A 20,251-nucleotide genomic window follows, 5' to 3' on the forward strand; every position below is an offset into this window, starting at 1 on the left:
TAAAACGTCCCATTAAAAATGAAATTATAAACAAAAGAACGAAAAAGAACGTAATAATACCGGTATTTTTGTATGGAGCAAATACCGGTTTCCGACCCCTGCTGGTGACACGACGGACAGACATACAGCGTAGTCTTAGTAATAGGGTCCCGTTTTTACCCTCTGGATACGGAACCCTAAAAAGCATTAAAACAGCTAAGGTAACTTTAATGATTGAGAACAATGGGGGCGTTCGATAATGCCTTATTGTTCCAATTCCCACCGTTACGATTGTGTAATGCGTGTTATCAACATTTGTGCCATTTTCAACCAAAAGGGTACTTACTGTCGCTTGTCAGTAAGGCGCTATTTCCATATAGCTTCAATTAGAAATCAACCTTATCAACAAGCGACAATGTGGTACCTTTTGGTTGAAAATGTCACATTTTATACTATTTAATCCGAGGTATTATAACCTTTATCTACGCACATATCGTTTAGTGCTCTAAAATACGTTCAGAAACCGTAGGAAATGACCAGCATTATTATAACCAATTTTACTATGAGAACTTTCTTATCTGTGGTAGTATTTAAATGCATAGAAAACATGCATGGCTCAGGAACATCACACAAATGCCTTTACCAGGATTTGAACCTATGACAGGGTTCATAGGCAGGGTCACTACCCACTAGGCCAGACTGGTCGTCAAAGTATAAAGGATTTGGCACACTGGATGCGTTCTGCGGTTAGCGGTCAGCGGTCAGGTCAAACCCGCATTATGTATGAACAACATTGACAGCAACCTTTGAAGTTGAAGTTTGACCTGACCGCTGCCCGCAGAACGCATCCAGTTTGGCAAATCCTTTAACATCCTTATGTTTTTGTTACTTACTTAATTTTGAACTTATTTCTGCTACCTAGTTAGTTTTAGTTTTAGTTTTATCAGGCTTCACTGAAAATCAGCGTCACGTAGTGTGTCCTAGGATTCACTTCGAGACATCAAGCTGAGTGAAGACTTTAGCACAATTCTGTTCGTCTATATGAATAAATGTTTTATGTTATTTCTGTGCTAATAAATATTTCTTATTCTTATTCTAACATACCAGTTGTATCCTGCGGCGTTGCGCGGGGCTCCTCGCCTGTGGTGTGGGGCGTAGGGCTACGCTACCCGTGTAAGGGTCCAAGAGGGCCTGGTATGCTGACCGGTCTTCCTGCGATGATGACACCACGTCAGGGGAATCCAGATCCTGAGGGGCAGGAGAAAGTAATAGTAGATTATATTGTCTTCGGTTACCGCGATAGTTACTCATGAAATAAAACTATGAAAACGGATTATATCGCGTATATTGAATTTATAATACATCCCGACGTTTCGAACTCTTTACAGCGTTCGTGGTCAACGGGTGACTGAGGAAAAATTACAAAGTGCAAAAATACCCACATACTAAAATAATGAACAATCATAGACTACAAACTTTAAGGCTGGTTGTACATGCAAAATCGGTTCATAAGGCTAGTTATACACTATAATTATTTTTCAAGTAAATATATATATATATATACGCGATAGAAACGTCGGGATGTATTATAAATTCAATATACGCGATATAATCCGTTTTCATAGTTTTATTTCGTTCTTAATAAGTTATCTGAATGGAACGGAACGCCTGTCAAAGAAGAGGCGTTTTTTCTTTCTGCTTTAAGTTTCCAAAGGCAACATTCGATATCGTTTTTATAAATGTACGATACACAAATAATCGTAATTAACGATATTTGGGTAATAATAGTACAATGTTTTATATTTACAATTGTTTCTGTCTTATAGACTGGGATGAGAAATGAATGCTACTGTATTTAAAATAAAAACTTGGTTTAATAACCATTAAAAATATAAAAGGTCTAGAAAAGTAGCATGATTTCACGTTGGTGGCTTGTGGACGAGTGAAGGATGCGGCGCGGCCGCCGATCGCAACTCGCGTCGGTAGGGGTGGGTTCATTTGACGTATGCGTGTGTGAGTGTATCATCCTCACAAAGCCCCCCTTGAACTTTAATAGAACATGCATAAAAAAAAAACTTTCATTGAAGTGGGTTCAATAATAATAACACACAGCTAAAAAAACACCTTCATAATGTCAATGTCAATGTCAACGATGTCACAGAATTAATAATATAAAAGTTTCGGATCCCTTCTTGTCGTGTTTCTTATTTTTTCGCAACTGTATTAAAAAACATCGTTTGATACACGTGCGGAAATGTCATTCTTCCAATGTCATTTCCGCACTAGCATCGAAATGTACTATAAAAATCGTACTTCGAACGTAAATGCTCTAGTGCAGACACGTATCATTTTCTGCACACGTTTTAGAACAACAATGACCCTCTTTCAGAGCATGGGAAATGAAATAGTAGATTGTTAACCAAGGGATGAAAGGCACTCATTCAGCACTCAACGGGGCGGCAGCTGACGTTCACGAGGGTTCATCATACATAGCCGTTAACCGCTATACGAGTTTTCGCCCCGTAGGCGATGACTGACGAAATTTGCGCCTGGCTCGCGGTCTATTAAATAAAAACTCGGAACAACTGATGTTTCGAAAAGACGCCTACGTAAATTAGGGTCTACCTTTTGCATGTCTTGTATAAAGCTTCTCAGCATTTTTATTGTAACATTTGTAACTGTAAGTAAATCTTAATGTAATATTTACCTAGCATAAATACCTACTCATAAATGTAGCACGCACCAGTGTTGGCCGTAATTGTTAATTTTAATTAACCATTGATCAATTTTATTAACCATTAGTTCCGCCATTAACCAATTGCATTAAAGTTAATTCGGATTAAAGTTAATTCGGATTAAATTTTTGAGACGTTAATGGCCATTGAAGTTAATTCGGATTAACTTTAATTCGGATTAACTTCAATGGGCATGAAAGTCAAATAATTAATCCGAATTACTCTCAATTTGGATTAACGTCTAATAAAATTACATTCGTGATATTTTAAAATGAGAGAGCAAAATGACCCTGACTGAACCCTGGCAGTAGTAGCAGTACCTACCTACTACCTAGTAGAATTCTGGTTTGGTGCAACACAGACATACGCGGTTTTGGTCATTTAAATCGTCTTGATGAGCACTTCGGAGAGCCGTACCCATGATAGAGCTGATGCTGAACCCTGGCAGTACCTAATGGATCTAAGGTTTGGTGCAACATAGGCACAGGCTGTTTTAGTCATCCGACTCGTCTTGATGAGCACTTCGGAGAGCCATACCCATGATAGAGCTGATGCTGAACCCTGGCAGTACCTAATGGATCTAAGGTTTGGTGCAACATAGGCACAGGCTGTTTTAGTCATCCGACTCGTCTTGATGAGCACTTCGGAGAGCCATACCCATGATAGAGCTGATGCTGAACCCTGGCAGTACCTAATGGATCTAAGGTTTGGTGCAACATAGGCACACGCTGTTTTAGTCATCCGACTCGTCTTGATGAGCACTTATGAGAGCAGTACCCATAATGGAGCTGATGCTGAACCCTGGCAGTACCTAGCGGAACTAAGGTTTGGTGCAACGTAGGCACACGCTGTTTTAGTCATCCGACTCGTCTTGATGAGCACTTAGGAGAGCAGTACCCATGATAGAGCTGATGCTGAACCCTGGCAGTACCTAGTGGATCTAAGGTTTGGTGCATCATAGGGACACGCTGTTTTAGTCACCCGACTCGTCTTGATAAGCACTTAGGAGAGCGGTACCCATGATAGAGCTGATGCTGAACCCTGGCAGTACCTAGTGGATCTAAGGTTTGGTGCAATATAGGCACACGCTGTTTTAGTCACCCGACTCGTCTTGATGAGCACTTAGGAGAGCGGTACCCATGATAGAGCTGATGCTGAACCCTGGCAGTACCTAGTGGATCTAAGGTTTGGTGCAACATAGGCACACGCTGTTTTAGTCACCCGACTCGTCTTGATGAGCACTTAGGAGAGCAGTACCCATGATAGAGCTGATGCTGAACCCTGGCAGTACCTAGTGGATCTAAGGTTTGGTGCAACATAGACACACGCTGTTTTAGTCACCCGACTCGTCTTGATGAGCACTTAGGAGAGCAGTACCCATGATAGAGCTGATGCTGAACCCTGGCAGTACCTAATGGATCTAAGGTTTGGTGCAACATAGGCACACGCTGTTTTAGTCATCCGACTCGTCTTGATGAGCACTTAGGAGAGCAGTACCCATGATAGAGCTGATGCTGAACCCTGGCAGTACCTAATGGATCTAAGGTTTGGTGCAACATAGGCACACGCTGTTTTAGTCATCCGACTCGTCTTGATGAGCACTTATGAGAGCAGTACCCATAATGGAGCTGATGCTGAACCCTGGCAGTACCTAGCGGAACTAAGGTTTGGTGCAACGTAGGCACACGCTGTTTTAGTCATCCGACTCGTCTTGATGAGCACTTAGGAGAGCAGTACCCATGATAGAGCTGATGCTGAACCCTGGCAGTACCTAGTGGATCTAAGGTTTGGTGCAATATAGGCACACGCTGTTTTAGTCACCCGACTCGTCTTGATGAGCACTTAGGAGAGCAGTACTCATAATGTAGCTGATGCTGAACCCTGGCAGTACCTAGCGGAACTAAGGTTTGGTGCAACATAGGCACACGCTGTTTTAGTCATCCGACTCGTCTTGATGAGCACTTGGAAGAGCAGTACCCAAGATAGAGCTGATGCTGGACCCTGGCAGTACCTAATGCATCTAAGGTTTGGTGCAACATAGGCACAGGCTGTTTTAGTCATCCGACTCGTCTTGATGAGCACTTCGGAGAGCCATACCCATGATAGAGCTGATGCTGAACCCTGGCAGTACCTAATGGATCTAAGGTTTGGTGCAACATAGGCACACGCTGTTTTAGTCATCCGACTCGTCTTGATGAGCACTTAGGAGAGCAGTACCCATGATAGAGCTGATGCTGAACCCTGGCAGTACCTAATGGATCTAAGGTTTGGTGCGACATAGGCACACGCTGTTTTAGTCATCCGACTCGTCTTGATGAGCACTTATGAGAGCAGTACCCATAATGGAGCTGATGCTGAACCCTGGCAGTACCTAGCGGAACTAAGGTTTGGTGCAACGTAGGCACACGCTGTTTTAGTCATCCGACTCGTCTTGATGAGCACTTAGGAGAGCAGTACCCATGATAGAGCTGATGCTGAACCCTGGCAGTACCTAGTGGATCTAGGGTTTGGTGCAACATAGGCACACGCTGTTTTAGTCACCCGACTCGTCTTGATGAGCACTTAGGAGAGCAGTACCCATAATGGAGCTGATGCTGAACCCTGGCAGTACATAGTGGATCTAAGGTTTGGTGCAACATAGGCACGCGCTGTTTAGGTCATCCGACTCGTCTTGATGAGCACTTAGAAGAGCAGTACCCATGATAGAGCTGATGCTGAACCCTGGCAGTACCTAGTGGGTCTAAGGTTTGGTGCAACATAGGCACACGCTGTTTTAGTCATCCGACTCGTCTTGATGAGCACTTAGGAGAGCAGTACCCATGATAGAGCTGATGCTGAACCCTGGCATTACCTAATGGATCTAAGGTTTGGTGCAACATAGGCACACGCTGTTTTAGTCATCCGACTCGTCTTGATGAGCACTTAGGAGAGCAGTACCCATGATAGAGCGGATGCTGAACCCTGGCAGTACCTAATGGATCTAAGGTTTGGTGCGACATAGGCACACGCTGTTTTAGTCATCCGACTCGTCTTGATGAGCACTTATGAGAGCAGTACCCATAATGGAGCTGATGCTGAACCCTGGCAGTACCTAGCGGAACTAAGGTTTGGTGCAACGTAGGCACACGCTGTTTTAGTCATCCGACTCGTCTTGATGAGCACTTAGGAGAGCAGTACCCATGATAGAGCTGATGCTGAACCCTGGCAGTACCTAGTGGATCTAAGGTTTGGTGCATCATAGGGACACGCTGTTTTAGTCACCCGACTCGTCTTGATAAGCACTTAGGAGAGCGGTACCCATGATAGAGCTGATGCTGAACCCTGGCAGTACCTAGTGGATCTAGGGTTTGGTGCAACATAGGCACACGCTGTTTTAGTCATCCGACTCGTCTTGATGAGCACTTAGGAGAGCAGTACCCATGATAGAGCTGATGCTGAACCCTGGCAGTACCTAGTGGATCTAAGGTTTGGTGCATCATAGGCACGCGCTGTTTTGGTCATCCGACTCGTCTTGATGAGCACTTAGGAGAGCAGTACCCATGATAGAGCTGATGCTGAACCCTGGCAATACCTAGTGGATCTAAGGTAGGTGGTAAGGCTCTATCATGGGTACCGCTCTCCTAAGTGCTCATCAAGACGAGTCGGGTGACTAAAACAGCGTGTGCCTATGTTGCACCAAACCTTAGATCCACTAGGTACTGCCAGGGTTCAGCATCAGCTCTATCATGGGTACTGCTCTTCTAAGTGCTCATCAAGACGAGTCGGATGACCTAAACAGCGCGTGCCTATGTTGCACCAAACCTTAGATCCACTATGTACTGCCAGGGTTCAGCATCAGCTCCATTATGGGTACTGCTCTCCTAAGTGCTCATCAAGACGAGTCGGGTGACTAAAACAGCGTGTGCCTATGTTGCACCAAACCCTAGATCCACTAGGTACTGCCAGGGTTCAGCATCAGCTCTATCATGGGTACCGCTCTCCTAAGTGCTTATCAAGACGAGTCGGGTGACTAAAACAGCGTGTCCCTATGATGCACCAAACCTTAGATCCACTAGGTACTGCCAGGGTTCAGCATCAGCTCTATCATGGGTACTGCTCTCCTAAGTGCTCATCAAGACGAGTCGGATGACTAAAACAGCGTGTGCCTACGTTGCACCAAACCTTAGTTCCGCTAGGTACTGCCAGGGTTCAGCATCAGCTCCATTATGGGTACTGCTCTCATAAGTGCTCATCAAGACGAGTCGGATGACTAAAACAGCGTGTGCCTATGTCGCACCAAACCTTAGATCCATTAGGTACTGCCAGGGTTCAGCATCAGCTCTATCATGGGTACTGCTCTCCTAAGTGCTCATCAAGACGAGTTGGATGACTAAAACAGCGTGTGCCTATGTTGCACCAAACCTTAGATCCACTAGGTAGTGCCAGGGTTCAGCATCAGCTCTATCATGGGTACTGCTCTCCTAAGTGCTCATCAAGACGAGTCGGGTGACTAAAACAGCGTGTGCCTATGTTGTACCAAACCTTAGATCCACTAGGTACTGCCAGGGTTCAGCATCAGCTCTATCATGGGTACTGCTCTCCTAAGTGCTCATCAAGACGAGTCGGATGACTAAAACAGCGTGTGCCTATGTTGCACCAAACCCTGGATCCACTAGGTACTGCCAGGGTTCAGCATCAGCTCTATCATGGGTACTGCACTCCTAAGTGCTCATCAAGACGAGTCGGATGACTAAAACAGCGTGTGCCTATGTTGCACCAAACCCTAGATCCACTAGGTACTGCCAGGGTTCAGCATCAGCTCTATCATGGGTACTGCTCTACTAAGTGCTCATCAAGACGAGTCGGGTGACTAAAACAGCGTGTGCCTATGTTGCACCAAACCTTAGATCCACTAGGTACTGCCAGGGTTCAGCATCAGCTCTATCATGGGTACTGCTCTCCTAAGTGCTCATCAAGACGAGTCGGATGACTAAAACAGCGTGTGCCTATGTTGCACCAAACCTTAGACCCACTAGGTACTGCCAGGGTTCAGCATCAGCTCTATCATGGGTACTGCTCTTCTAAGTGCTCATCAAGACGAGTCGGATGACTAAAACAGCGTGTGCCTATGTTGCACTAATCCTTAGTTCCGCTAGGTACTGCCAGGGTTCAGCATCAGCTCTATTATGGGTACTGCTCTCCTAAGTGCTCATCAAGACGAGTCGGGTGACTAAAACAGCGTGTGCCTATGTTGCACCAAACCTTAGATCCACTAGGTAGTGCCAGGGTTCAGCATCAGCTCTATCATGGGTACTGCTCTCCTAAGTGCTCATCAAGACGAGTCGGATGACTAAAACAGCGTGTGCCTATGTTGCACCAAACCTTAGTTCCACTAGGTACTGCCAGGGTTCAGCATCAGCTCCATTATGGGTACTGCTCTCCTAAGTGCTCATCAAGACGAGTCGGGTGACTAAAACAGCGTGTGCCTATGTTGTACCAAACCTTAGATCCACTAGGTACTGCCAGGGTTCAGCATCAGCTCTATCATGGGTACTGCTCTCCTAAGTGCTCATCAAGACGAGTCGGATGACTAAAACAGCGTGTGCCTATGTTGCACCAAACCCTGGAACCACTAGGTACTGCCAGGGTTCAGCATCAGCTCTATCATGGGTACTGCACTCCTAAGTGCTCATCAAGACGAGTCGGATGACTAAAACAGCGTGTGCCTATGTTGCACCAAACCCTAGATCCACTAGGTACTGCCAGGGTTCAGCATCAGCTCTATCATGGTTACTGCTCTTCTAAGTGCTCCTCAAGACGAGTCGGATGACCAAAACAGCGCGTGCCTATGTTGCACCAAACCTTACTTCCACTATGTACTGCCAGGGTTCAGCATCAGCTCTATCATGGGTACCGCTCTACTAAGTGCTCATCAAGACGAGTCAGATGACCAAAACAGCGCGTGCCTATGTTGCACCAAACCTTAGATCCACTAGGTACTGCCAGGGTTCAGCATCAGCTCTATCGTGGGTACCGCTCTCCTAAGTGCTCATCAAGACGAGTCAGATGACCAAAACAGCGCGTGCCTATGTTGCACCAAACCTTAGATCCACTAGGTACTGCCAGGGTGCAGCATCAGCTCTATCATGGGTACTGCTCTCCTAAGTGCTCATCAAGACGAGTCGGACGACCTAAACAGCGCGTGCCTATGTTGCACCAAACCTTAGATCCACTAGGTACTGCCAGGGTTCAGCATCAGCTCTATCATGGGTACCGCTCTACTAAGTGCTCATCAAGACGAGTCGGATGACTAAAACAGCGTGTGCCTATGTTGCACCAAACCCTGGATCCACTAGGTACTGCCAGGGTTCAGCATCAGCTCTATCATGGGTACTGCTCTCCTAAGTGCTCATCAAGACGAGTCGGATGACTAAAACAGCGTGTGCCTATGTTGCACCAAACCTTAGACCCACTAGGTACTGCCAGGGTTCAGCATCAGCTCTATCATGGGTACTGCTCTTCTAAGTGCTCATCAAGACGAGTCGGATGACCTAAACAGCGCGTGCCTATGTTGCACCAAACCTTAGATCCACTAGGTACTGCCAGGGTGCAGCATCAGCTCTATCATGGGTACCGCTCTCCTAAGTGCTCATCAAGACGAGTCGGGTGACTAAAACAGCGTGTGCCTATGTTGCACCAAACCTTAGATCCACTAGGTACTGCCAGGGTTCAGCATCAGCTCTATCATGGGTACTGCTCTCCTAAGTGCTCATCAAGACGAGTCGGATGACTAAAACAGCGTGTGCCTATGTTGCACCAAACCTTAGACCCACTAGGTACTGCCAGGGTTCAGCATCAGCTCTATCATGGGTACCGCTCTCCTAAGTGCTCATCAAGACGAGTCGGATGACTAAAACAGCGTGTGCCTATGTTGCACTAATCCTTAGTTCCGCTAGGTACTGCCAGGGTTCAGCATCAGCTCTATTATGGGTACTGCTCTCCTAAGTGCTCATCAAGACGAGTCGGGTGACTAAAACAGCGTGTGCCTATGTTGCACCAAACCTTAGATCCACTAGGTAGTGCCAGGGTTCAGCATCAGCTCTATCATGGGTACTGCTCTCCTAAGTGCTCATCAAGACGAGTCGGATGACTAAAACAGCGTGTGCCTATGTTGCACCAAACCTTAGTTCCACTAGGTACTGCCAGGGTTCAGCATCAGCTCCATTATGGGTACTGCTCTCCTAAGTGCTCATCAAGACGAGTCGGGTGACTAAAACAGCGTGTGCCTATGTTGTACCAAACCTTAGATCCACTAGGTACTGCCAGGGTTCAGCATCAGCTCTATCATGGGTACTGCTCTCCTAAGTGCTCATCAAGACGAGTCGGATGACTAAAACAGCGTGTGCCTATGTTGCACCAAACCCTGGATCCACTAGGTACTGCCAGGGTTCAGCATCAGCTCTATCATGGGTACTGCACTCCTAAGTGCTCATCAAGACGAGTCGGATGACTAAAACAGCGTGTGCCTATGTTGCACCAAACCCTAGATCCACTAGGTACTGCCAGGGTTCAGCATCAGCTCTATCATGGTTACTGCTCTTCTAAGTGCTCCTCAAGACGAGTCGGATGACCAAAACAGCGCGTGCCTATGTTGCACCAAACCTTACTTCCACTATGTACTGCCAGGGTTCAGCATCAGCTCTATCATGGGTACCGCTCTACTAAGTGCTCATCAAGACGAGTCAGATGACCAAAACAGCGCGTGCCTATGTTGCACCAAACCTTAGATCCACTAGGTACTGCCAGGGTTCAGCATCAGCTCTATCGTGGGTACCGCTCTCCTAAGTGCTCATCAAGACGAGTCAGATGACCAAAACAGCGCGTGCCTATGTTGCACCAAACCTTAGATCCACTAGGTACTGCCAGGGTTCAGCATCAGCTCTATCATGGGTACTGCACTCCTAAGTGCTCATCAAGACGAGTCGGATGACTAAAACAGCGTGTTCCTATGTTGCACCAAACCCTAGATCCACTAGGTACTGCCAGGGTTCAGCATCAGCTCTATCATGGGTACTGCTCTCCTAAGTGCTCATCAAGACGAGTCGGATGACTAAAACAGCGTGTGCCTATGTTGCACCAAACCCTGGATCCACTAGGTACTGCCAGGGTTCAGCATCAGCTCTATCATGGGTACTGCTCTCCTAAGTGCTCATCAAGACGAGTCGGATGACTAAAACAGCGTGTGCCTATGTTGCACCAAACCCTGGATCCACTAGGTACTGCCAGGGTTCAGCATCAGCTCTATCATGGGTACTGCACTCCTAAGTGCTCATCAAGACGAGTCGGATGACTAAAACAGCGTGTGCCTATGTTGCACCAAACCCTAGATCCACTAGGTACTGCCAGGGTTCAGCATCAGCTCTATCATGGTTACTGCTCTTCTAAGTGCTCCTCAAGACGAGTCGGATGACCAAAACAGCGCGTGCCTATGTTGCACCAAACCTTACTTCCACTATGTACTGCCAGGGTTCAGCATCAGCTCTATCATGGGTACCGCTCTACTAAGTGCTCATCAAGACGAGTCAGATGACCAAAACAGCGCGTGCCTATGTTGCACCAAACCTTAGATCCACTAGGTACTGCCAGGGTTCAGCATCAGCTCTATCGTGGGTACCGCTCTCCTAAGTGCTCATCAAGACGAGTCAGATGACCAAAACAGCGCGTGCCTATGTTGCACCAAACCTTAGATCCACTAGGTACTGCCAGGGTTCAGCATCAGCTCTATCATGGGTACTGCACTCCTAAGTGCTCATCAAGACGAGTCGGATGACTAAAACAGCGTGTGCCTATGTTGTACCAAACCTTAGATCCACTAGGTACTGCCAGGGTTCAGCATCAGCTCTATCATGGGTACTGCTCTCCTAAGTGCTCATCAAGACGAGTCGGATGACTAAAACAGCGTGTGCCTATGTTGCACCAAACCCTGGATCCACTAGGTACTGCCAGGGTTCAGCATCAGCTCTATCATGGGTACTGCACTCCTAAGTGCTCATCAAGACGAGTCGGATGACTAAAACAGCGTGTGCCTATGTTGCACCAAACCCTAGATCCACTAGGTACTGCCAGGGTTCAGCATCAGCTCTATCATGGTTACTGCTCTTCTAAGTGCTCATCAAGACGAGTCGGATGACTAAAACAGCGTGTGCCTATGTTGCACCAAACCCTGGATCCACTAGGTACTGCCAGGGTTCAGCATCAGCTCTATCATGGGTACTGCACTCCTAAGTGCTCATCAAGACGAGTCGGATGACTAAAACAGCGTGTGCCTATGTTGCACCAAACCCTAGATCCACTAGGTACTGCCAGGGTTCAGCATCAGCTCTATCATGGTTACTGCTCTTCTAAGTGCTCCTCAAGACGAGTCGGATGACCAAAACAGCGCGTGCCTATGTTGCACCAAACCTTACTTCCACTATGTACTGCCAGGGTTCAGCATCAGCTCTATCATGGGTACCGCTCTACTAAGTGCTCATCAAGACGAGTCAGATGACCAAAACAGCGCGTGCCTATGTTGCACCAAACCTTAGATCCACTAGGTACTGCCAGGGTTCAGCATCAGCTCTATCATGGTTACTGCTCTTCTAAGTGCTCCTCAAGACGAGTCGGATGACCAAAACAGCGCGTGCCTATGTTGCACCAAACCTTACTTCCACTATGTACTGCCAGGGTTCAGCATCAGCTCCATTATGGGTACTGCTCTCCTAAGTGCTCATCAAGACGAGTCGGGTGACTAAAACAGCGTGTGCCTATGTTGTACCAAACCTTAGATCCACTAGGTACTGCCAGGGTTCAGCATCAGCTCTATCATGGGTACTGCTCTCCTAAGTGCTCATCAAGACGAGTCGGATGACTAAAACAGCGTGTGCCTATGTTGCACCAAACCCTGGATCCACTAGGTACTGCCAGGGTTCAGCATCAGCTCTATCATGGGTACTGCACTCCTAAGTGCTCATCAAGACGAGTCGGATGACTAAAACAGCGTGTGCCTATGTTGCACCAAACCCTAGATCCACTAGGTACTGCCAGGGTTCAGCATCAGCTCTATCATGGTTACTGCTCTTCTAAGTGCTCCTCAAGACGAGTCGGATGACCAAAACAGCGCGTGCCTATGTTGCACCAAACCTTACTTCCACTATGTACTGCCAGGGTTCAGCATCAGCTCTATCATGGGTACCGCTCTACTAAGTGCTCATCAAGACGAGTCAGATGACCAAAACAGCGCGTGCCTATGTTGCACCAAACCTTAGATCCACTAGGTACTGCCAGGGTTCAGCATCAGCTCTATCGTGGGTACCGCTCTCCTAAGTGCTCATCAAGACGAGTCAGATGACCAAAACAGCGCGTGCCTATGTTGCACCAAACCTTAGATCCACTAGGTACTGCCAGGGTTCAGCATCAGCTCTATCATGGGTACTGCACTCCTAAGTGCTCATCAAGACGAGTCGGATGACTAAAACAGCGTGTGCCTATGTTGTACCAAACCTTAGATCCACTAGGTACTGCCAGGGTTCAGCATCAGCTCTATCATGGGTACTGCTCTCCTAAGTGCTCATCAAGACGAGTCGGATGACTAAAACAGCGTGTGCCTATGTTGCACCAAACCCTGGATCCACTAGGTACTGCCAGGGTTCAGCATCAGCTCTATCATGGGTACTGCACTCCTAAGTGCTCATCAAGACGAGTCGGATGACTAAAACAGCGTGTGCCTATGTTGCACCAAACCCTAGATCCACTAGGTACTGCCAGGGTTCAGCATCAGCTCTATCATGGTTACTGCTCTTCTAAGTGCTCCTCAAGACGAGTCGGATGACCAAAACAGCGCGTGCCTATGTTGCACCAAACCTTACTTCCACTATGTACTGCCAGGGTGCAGCATCAGCTCTATCATGGGTACTGCTCTCCTAAGTGCTCATCAAGACGAGTCGGACGACCTAAACAGCGCGTGCCTATGTTGCACCAAACCTTAGATCCACTAGGTACTGCCAGGGTTCAGCATCAGCTCTATCATGGGTACCGCTCTACTAAGTGCTCATCAAGACGAGTCGGGTGACTAAAACAGCGTGTGCCTATGTTGCACCAAACCTTAGATCCACTAGGTACTGCCAGGGTTCAGCATCAGCTCTATCATGGGTACTGCTCTCCTAAGTGCTCATCAAGACGAGTCGGATGACTAAAACAGCGTGTGCCTATGTTGCACCAAACCCTAGATCCACTAGGTACTGCCAGGGTTCAGCATCAGCTCTATCATGGTTACTGCTCTTCTAAGTGCTCCTCAAGACGAGTCGGATGACCAAAACAGCGCGTGCCTATGTTGCACCAAACCTTACTTCCACTATGTACTGCCAGGGTTCAGCATCAGCTCTATCATGGGTACCGCTCTACTAAGTGCTCATCAAGACGAGTCAGATGACCAAAACAGCGCGTGCCTATGTTGCACCAAACCTTAGATCCACTAGGTACTGCCAGGGTTCAGCATCAGCTCTATCATGGTTACTGCTCTTCTAAGTGCTCCTCAAGACGAGTCGGATGACCAAAACAGCGCGTGCCTATGTTGCACCAAACCTTACTTCCACTATGTACTGCCAGGGTTCAGCATCAGCTCCATTATGGGTACTGCTCTCCTAAGTGCTCATCAAGACGAGTCGGGTGACTAAAACAGCGTGTGCCTATGTTGTACCAAACCTTAGATCCACTAGGTACTGCCAGGGTTCAGCATCAGCTCTATCATGGGTACTGCTCTCCTAAGTGCTCATCAAGACGAGTCGGATGACTAAAACAGCGTGTGCCTATGTTGCACCAAACCCTGGATCCACTAGGTACTGCCAGGGTTCAGCATCAGCTCTATCATGGGTACTGCACTCCTAAGTGCTCATCAAGACGAGTCGGATGACTAAAACAGCGTGTGCCTATGTTGCACCAAACCCTAGATCCACTAGGTACTGCCAGGGTTCAGCATCAGCTCTATCATGGTTACTGCTCTTCTAAGTGCTCCTCAAGACGAGTCGGATGACCAAAACAGCGCGTGCCTATGTTGCACCAAACCTTACTTCCACTATGTACTGCCAGGGTTCAGCATCAGCTCTATCATGGGTACCGCTCTACTAAGTGCTCATCAAGACGAGTCAGATGACCAAAACAGCGCGTGCCTATGTTGCACCAAACCTTAGATCCACTAGGTACTGCCAGGGTTCAGCATCAGCTCTATCGTGGGTACCGCTCTCCTAAGTGCTCATCAAGACGAGTCAGATGACCAAAACAGCGCGTGCCTATGTTGCACCAAACCTTAGATCCACTAGGTACTGCCAGGGTTCAGCATCAGCTCTATCATGGGTACTGCACTCCTAAGTGCTCATCAAGACGAGTCGGATGACTAAAACAGCGTGTGCCTATGTTGTACCAAACCTTAGATCCACTAGGTACTGCCAGGGTTCAGCATCAGCTCTATCATGGGTACTGCTCTCCTAAGTGCTCATCAAGACGAGTCGGATGACTAAAACAGCGTGTGCCTATGTTGCACCAAACCCTGGATCCACTAGGTACTGCCAGGGTTCAGCATCAGCTCTATCATGGGTACTGCACTCCTAAGTGCTCATCAAGACGAGTCGGATGACTAAAACAGCGTGTGCCTATGTTGCACCAAACCCTAGATCCACTAGGTACTGCCAGGGTTCAGCATCAGCTCTATCATGGTTACTGCTCTTCTAAGTGCTCCTCAAGACGAGTCGGATGACCAAAACAGCGCGTGCCTATGTTGCACCAAACCTTACTTCCACTATGTACTGCCAGGGTGCAGCATCAGCTCTATCATGGGTACTGCTCTCCTAAGTGCTCATCAAGACGAGTCGGACGACCTAAACAGCGCGTGCCTATGTTGCACCAAACCTTAGATCCACTAGGTACTGCCAGGGTTCAGCATCAGCTCTATCATGGGTACCGCTCTACTAAGTGCTCATCAAGACGAGTCGGGTGACTAAAACAGCGTGTGCCTATGTTGCACCAAACCTTAGATCCACTAGGTACTGCCAGGGTTCAGCATCAGCTCTATCATGGGTACTGCTCTCCTAAGTGCTCATCAAGACGAGTCGGATGACTAAAACAGCGTGTGCCTATGTTGCACCAAACCTTAGACCCACTAGGTACTGCCAGGGTTCAGCATCAGCTCTATCATGGGTACTGCTCTTCTAAGTGCTCATCAAGACGAGTCGGATGACCTAAACAGCGCGTGCCTATGTTGCACCAAACCTTAGATCCACTAGGTACTGCCAGGGTGCAGCATCAGCTCTATCATGGGTACCGCTCTCCTAAGTGCTCATCAAGACGAGTCAGATGACCGAAACAGCGCGTGCCTATGTTGCACCAAACCTTAGATCCACTAGGTACTGCCAGGGTTCAGCATCAGCTCTATCATGGGTACCGCTCTCCTAAGTGCTCATCAAGACGAGTCGGGTGACTAAAACAGCGTGTGCCTATGTTGCACCAAACCTTAGATCCACTAGGTACTGCCAGGGTTCAGCATCAGCTCTATCATGGGTACCGCTCTCCTAAGTGCTCATCAAGACGAGTCGGGTGACTAAAACAGCGTGTGCCTATGTTGCACCAAACCTTAGATCCACTAGGTACTGCCAGGGTTCAGCATCAGCTCTATCATGGGTACTGCTCTCCTAAGTGCTCATCAAGACGAGTCGGGTGACTAAAACAGCGTGTGCCTATGTTGCACCAAACCTTAGATCCACTAGGTACTGCCAGGGTTCAGCATCAGCTCCATTATGGGTTCTGCTCTCCTAAGTGCTCATCAAGACGAGTCGGGTGACTAAAACAGCGTGTGCCTATGTTGCACCAAACCTTAGATCCACTAGGTACTGCTAGGGTTCAGCATCAGCTCTATCATGGGTACCGCTCTCCTAAGTGCTCATCAAGACGAGTCGGGTGACTAAAACAGCGTGTGCCTATGTTGCACCAAACCTTAGATCCACTAGGTAGTGCCAGGGTTCAGCATCAGCTCTATCATGGGTACTGCTCTCCTAAGTGCTCATCAAGACGAGTCGGATGACTAAAACAGCGTGTGCCTATGTTGCACCAAACCTTAGTTCCGCTAGGTACTGCCAGGGTTCAGCATCACCTCCATTATGGGTACTGCTCTCCTAAGTGCTCATCAAGACGAGTCGGGTGACTAAAACAGCGTGTGCCTATGTTGCACCAAACCTTAGATCCATTAGGTACTGCCAGGGTTCAGCATCAGCTCTATCATGGGTATGGCTCTCCGAAGTGCTCATCAAGACGAGTCAGATGACGGAAACAGCGCGTGCCTATGTTGCACCAAACCTTAGATCCACTAGGTACTGCCAGGGTTCAGCATCAGCTCTATCATGGGTACCGCTCTCCTAAGTGCTCATCAAGACGAGTCGGGTGACTAAAACAGCGTGTGCCTATGTTGCACCAAACCTTAGATCCACTAGGTACTGCCAGGGTTCAGCATCAGCTCTATCATGGGTACTGCTCTCCTAAGTGCTCATCAAGACGAGTCGGATGACTAAAACAGCGTGTGCCTATGTTGCACCAAACCTTAGATCCACTAGGTAGTGCCAGGGTTCAGCATCAGCTCTATCATGGGTACTGCTCTCCTAAGTGCTCATCATGACGAGTCGGGTGACTAAAACAGCGTGTGCCTATGTTGCATCAAACCTTAGATCCACTAGGTACTGCCAGGGTTCAGCATCAGCTCTATCATGGGTACCGCTCTCCTAAGTGCTCATCAAGACGAGTCGGGTGACTAAAACAGCGTGTGCCTATGTTGCACCAAACCTTAGATCCACTAGGTACTGCCAGGGTTCAGCATCAGCTCTATCATGGGTACTGCTCTCCTAAGTGCTCATCAAGACGAGTCGGGTGACTAAAACAGCGTGTGCCTATGTTGCACCAAACCTTAGATCCACTAGGTACTGCCAGGGTTCAGCATCAGCTCCATTATGGGTACTGCTCTCCTAAGTGCTCATCAAGACGAGTCGGGTGACTAAAACAGCGTGTGCCTATGTTGCACCAAACCTTAGATCCACTAGGTACTGCTAGGGTTCAGCATCAGCTCTATCATGGGTACCGCTCTCCTAAGTGCTCATCAAGACGAGTCGGGTGACTAAAACAGCGTGTGCCTATGTTGCACCAAACCTTAGATCCACTAGGTAGTGCCAGGGTTCAGCATCAGCTCTATCATGGGTACTGCTCTCCTAAGTGCTCATCAAGACGAGTCGGGTGACTAAAACAGCGTGTGCCTATGTTGCACCAAACCTTAGTTCCGCTAGGTACTGCCAGGGTTCAGCATCACCTCCATTATGGGTACTGCTCTCCTAAGTGCTCATCAAGACGAGTCGGGTGACTAAAACAGCGTGTGCCTATGTTGCACCAAACCTTAGATCCATTAGGTACTGCCAGGGTTCAGCATCAGCTCTATCGTGGGTACGGCTCTCCGAAGTGCTCATCAAGACGATTTAAATGACCAAAACCGCGTATGTCTGTGTTGCACCAAACCAGAATTCTACTAGGTAGTAGGTAGGTACTGCTACTACTGCCAGGGTTCAGTCAGGGTCATTTTGCTGTCTCATTTTAAAATATCACGAATGTAATTTTATTAGACGTTGATGCAATTGAGAGTAATTCTAATAAATTTTTAGAAACTTTAATGGCCATTGAAGTTAATCCGAATTAAAGTTAATCCGAATTAACTTCAATGGCCATTAACGTCTCAAAAATTTAATCCGAATTAACTTTAATCCGAATTAACTTTAATCCGAATTAAATGGCTAATGGTTAATGGCCATTAACCTTTTTAATTGTTAATTTTTAATGGTTAATGGCATTAGCGTTCGGCCAACACTGGCACGCACTATTGTTAATATTCTCCAGATAAGGAAGGGCGGTACCTCCTGGCACAGGCTTTTAAAGCTTAAAAGGAGGTTCCAACCACTAATTTTTAAGATGATGAGATTGTTAAAGAAAATAAACATTTTTGTTTTTTTTTTTTTTTTTGAACTTACATTTGGTGGTTTAATGGTGGTCTTTAACTCGATGGGCAGGTCGAAATTGGGCCTCGGTATGTGTGCGGGCGACTCGCACCATTCAGCCACCTGGTAATAGGTAATATAACAATCATTATATTCATAACGGCTACACTTGAGGGTTACGTACCATTATGCAAAAAACGGCAAAAAATCACGTTTGTTGTATTGGAGCCCCTTCCATTTTTTGAATTTAAATATTTATTTAAATCTGTTTTTAGTATTTGTTGTTACAGCGGCAACAGAAATACATTATCTGTAAAAATTTCAACAGTCTAGCTATCACGGTTCAAGAGATACAGCCTGGTGACAGACATACAGACAGACAGTGGAGTCTTAGTAATAGGGTCCCGTTTTTACCCTTTGGGTAAAAAGGCTAAATAAATCAATTAAAGATGTCAACAACTCGAGAAACTCTGTTTATAGTCGGTTAAACACAAATTCCACTCACCCCTGAATGAAACTCTTCAACCTCCTGAATCTCCTCATTCCTCTTTGGCGTACTCTGCCCAGTCACCCTCAACACCTCCAACCTGTTCACACTCTCCTCCTTATTCTCAACCCCCATACGGCCCACATTCCTCTGAAACTTCTCAATCTTCGCTACATCAGGGGGACTAGTTACATCTAAAGCGTTACTTAAAATATGACTTTCTGCAGTTGTAAAATTATCATTAAAATATAAATTGTTTTTACTTGTATTTCTCTCGGGACTGTAAAAACCGTTAGTTTCGTTCTTTTCATCTTCTACACTTGATAAGCTTAAATCCTTTTCATCTGTCCTCTTTGGTATTAAGTCCGGATAGTTTTCATCGGGACTAGCTAAGCCCATGAGCGGATGATCCACTGTAGATGTAAGTGTCAAGCTAAATTTTGGACTTAGACTTAAATTATTCGGTCTATTTGAGTTTTCTATTGAGATCTTTAAATTATTCACACTATTAATTAAATTATCAATATCATTTAAGCTTTTATTATCATTCTCGTTGACTGGGTTTTGGAGGCGGAGGACGGGGTCTGTGGTCTCCGGGTCTTCGTAGTCGGAGAGGGAGCTGGGTGTGTGCTGAGACTCGGAGCCGGTGTCCATCTTCTCGTCTGAAGATTGGGAGTCTTCATGCAGATGAGTGCTGGTGCTACAACAAACATGATTATGTTTAGTATTGTGTCTATGACGAGAGTTACTCTAAATTTAAACACAAAAAGTCATAACAGTTTTGAATGATTCACGGTTAGTTTCACTAGACTTATTTTGACCGGGATATAGACCGTGATTACCTTTTGTATTGTTTTTGAGCAGACCAACATGTGTGAATGCGACCGGTGGTAACGTTGAAAGCGAACGCATCCGACGCGCACGAATGAGGGTAGACCGAGCGCGGTCTACACAACTTTGACACCACCCACCCGCTATCTTCTGTCACCCGTGAACAAGATGCATGTAACTGCGTC

General features: G+C 47.0%; 1 protein-coding gene across 1 annotated transcript in view; it reads right to left on the reverse strand.

Annotated features, from left to right (window-relative positions):
* The window catches only part of LOC134752815 (protein prune homolog 2), a 37,649-nt gene that overhangs the window by 13,562 nt on the left and 3,836 nt on the right, over positions 1-20,251 (reverse strand). The window contains exons 2-4 of the mRNA XM_063688564.1: positions 19,254-19,935; positions 18,782-18,871; positions 1,084-1,227 (exon numbers count right to left, since the gene is read on the reverse strand). Coding sequence (XP_063544634.1) covers positions 1,084-1,227; positions 18,782-18,871; positions 19,254-19,935 — 916 coding nt within the window. The remainder of the gene's footprint in view (positions 1-1,083; positions 1,228-18,781; positions 18,872-19,253; positions 19,936-20,251) is intronic.

This window comes from Cydia strobilella, chromosome 25 (assembly GCF_947568885.1).
Source record: "Cydia strobilella chromosome 25, ilCydStro3.1, whole genome shotgun sequence".
NCBI lineage: Eukaryota > Metazoa > Arthropoda > Insecta > Lepidoptera > Tortricidae > Cydia > Cydia strobilella.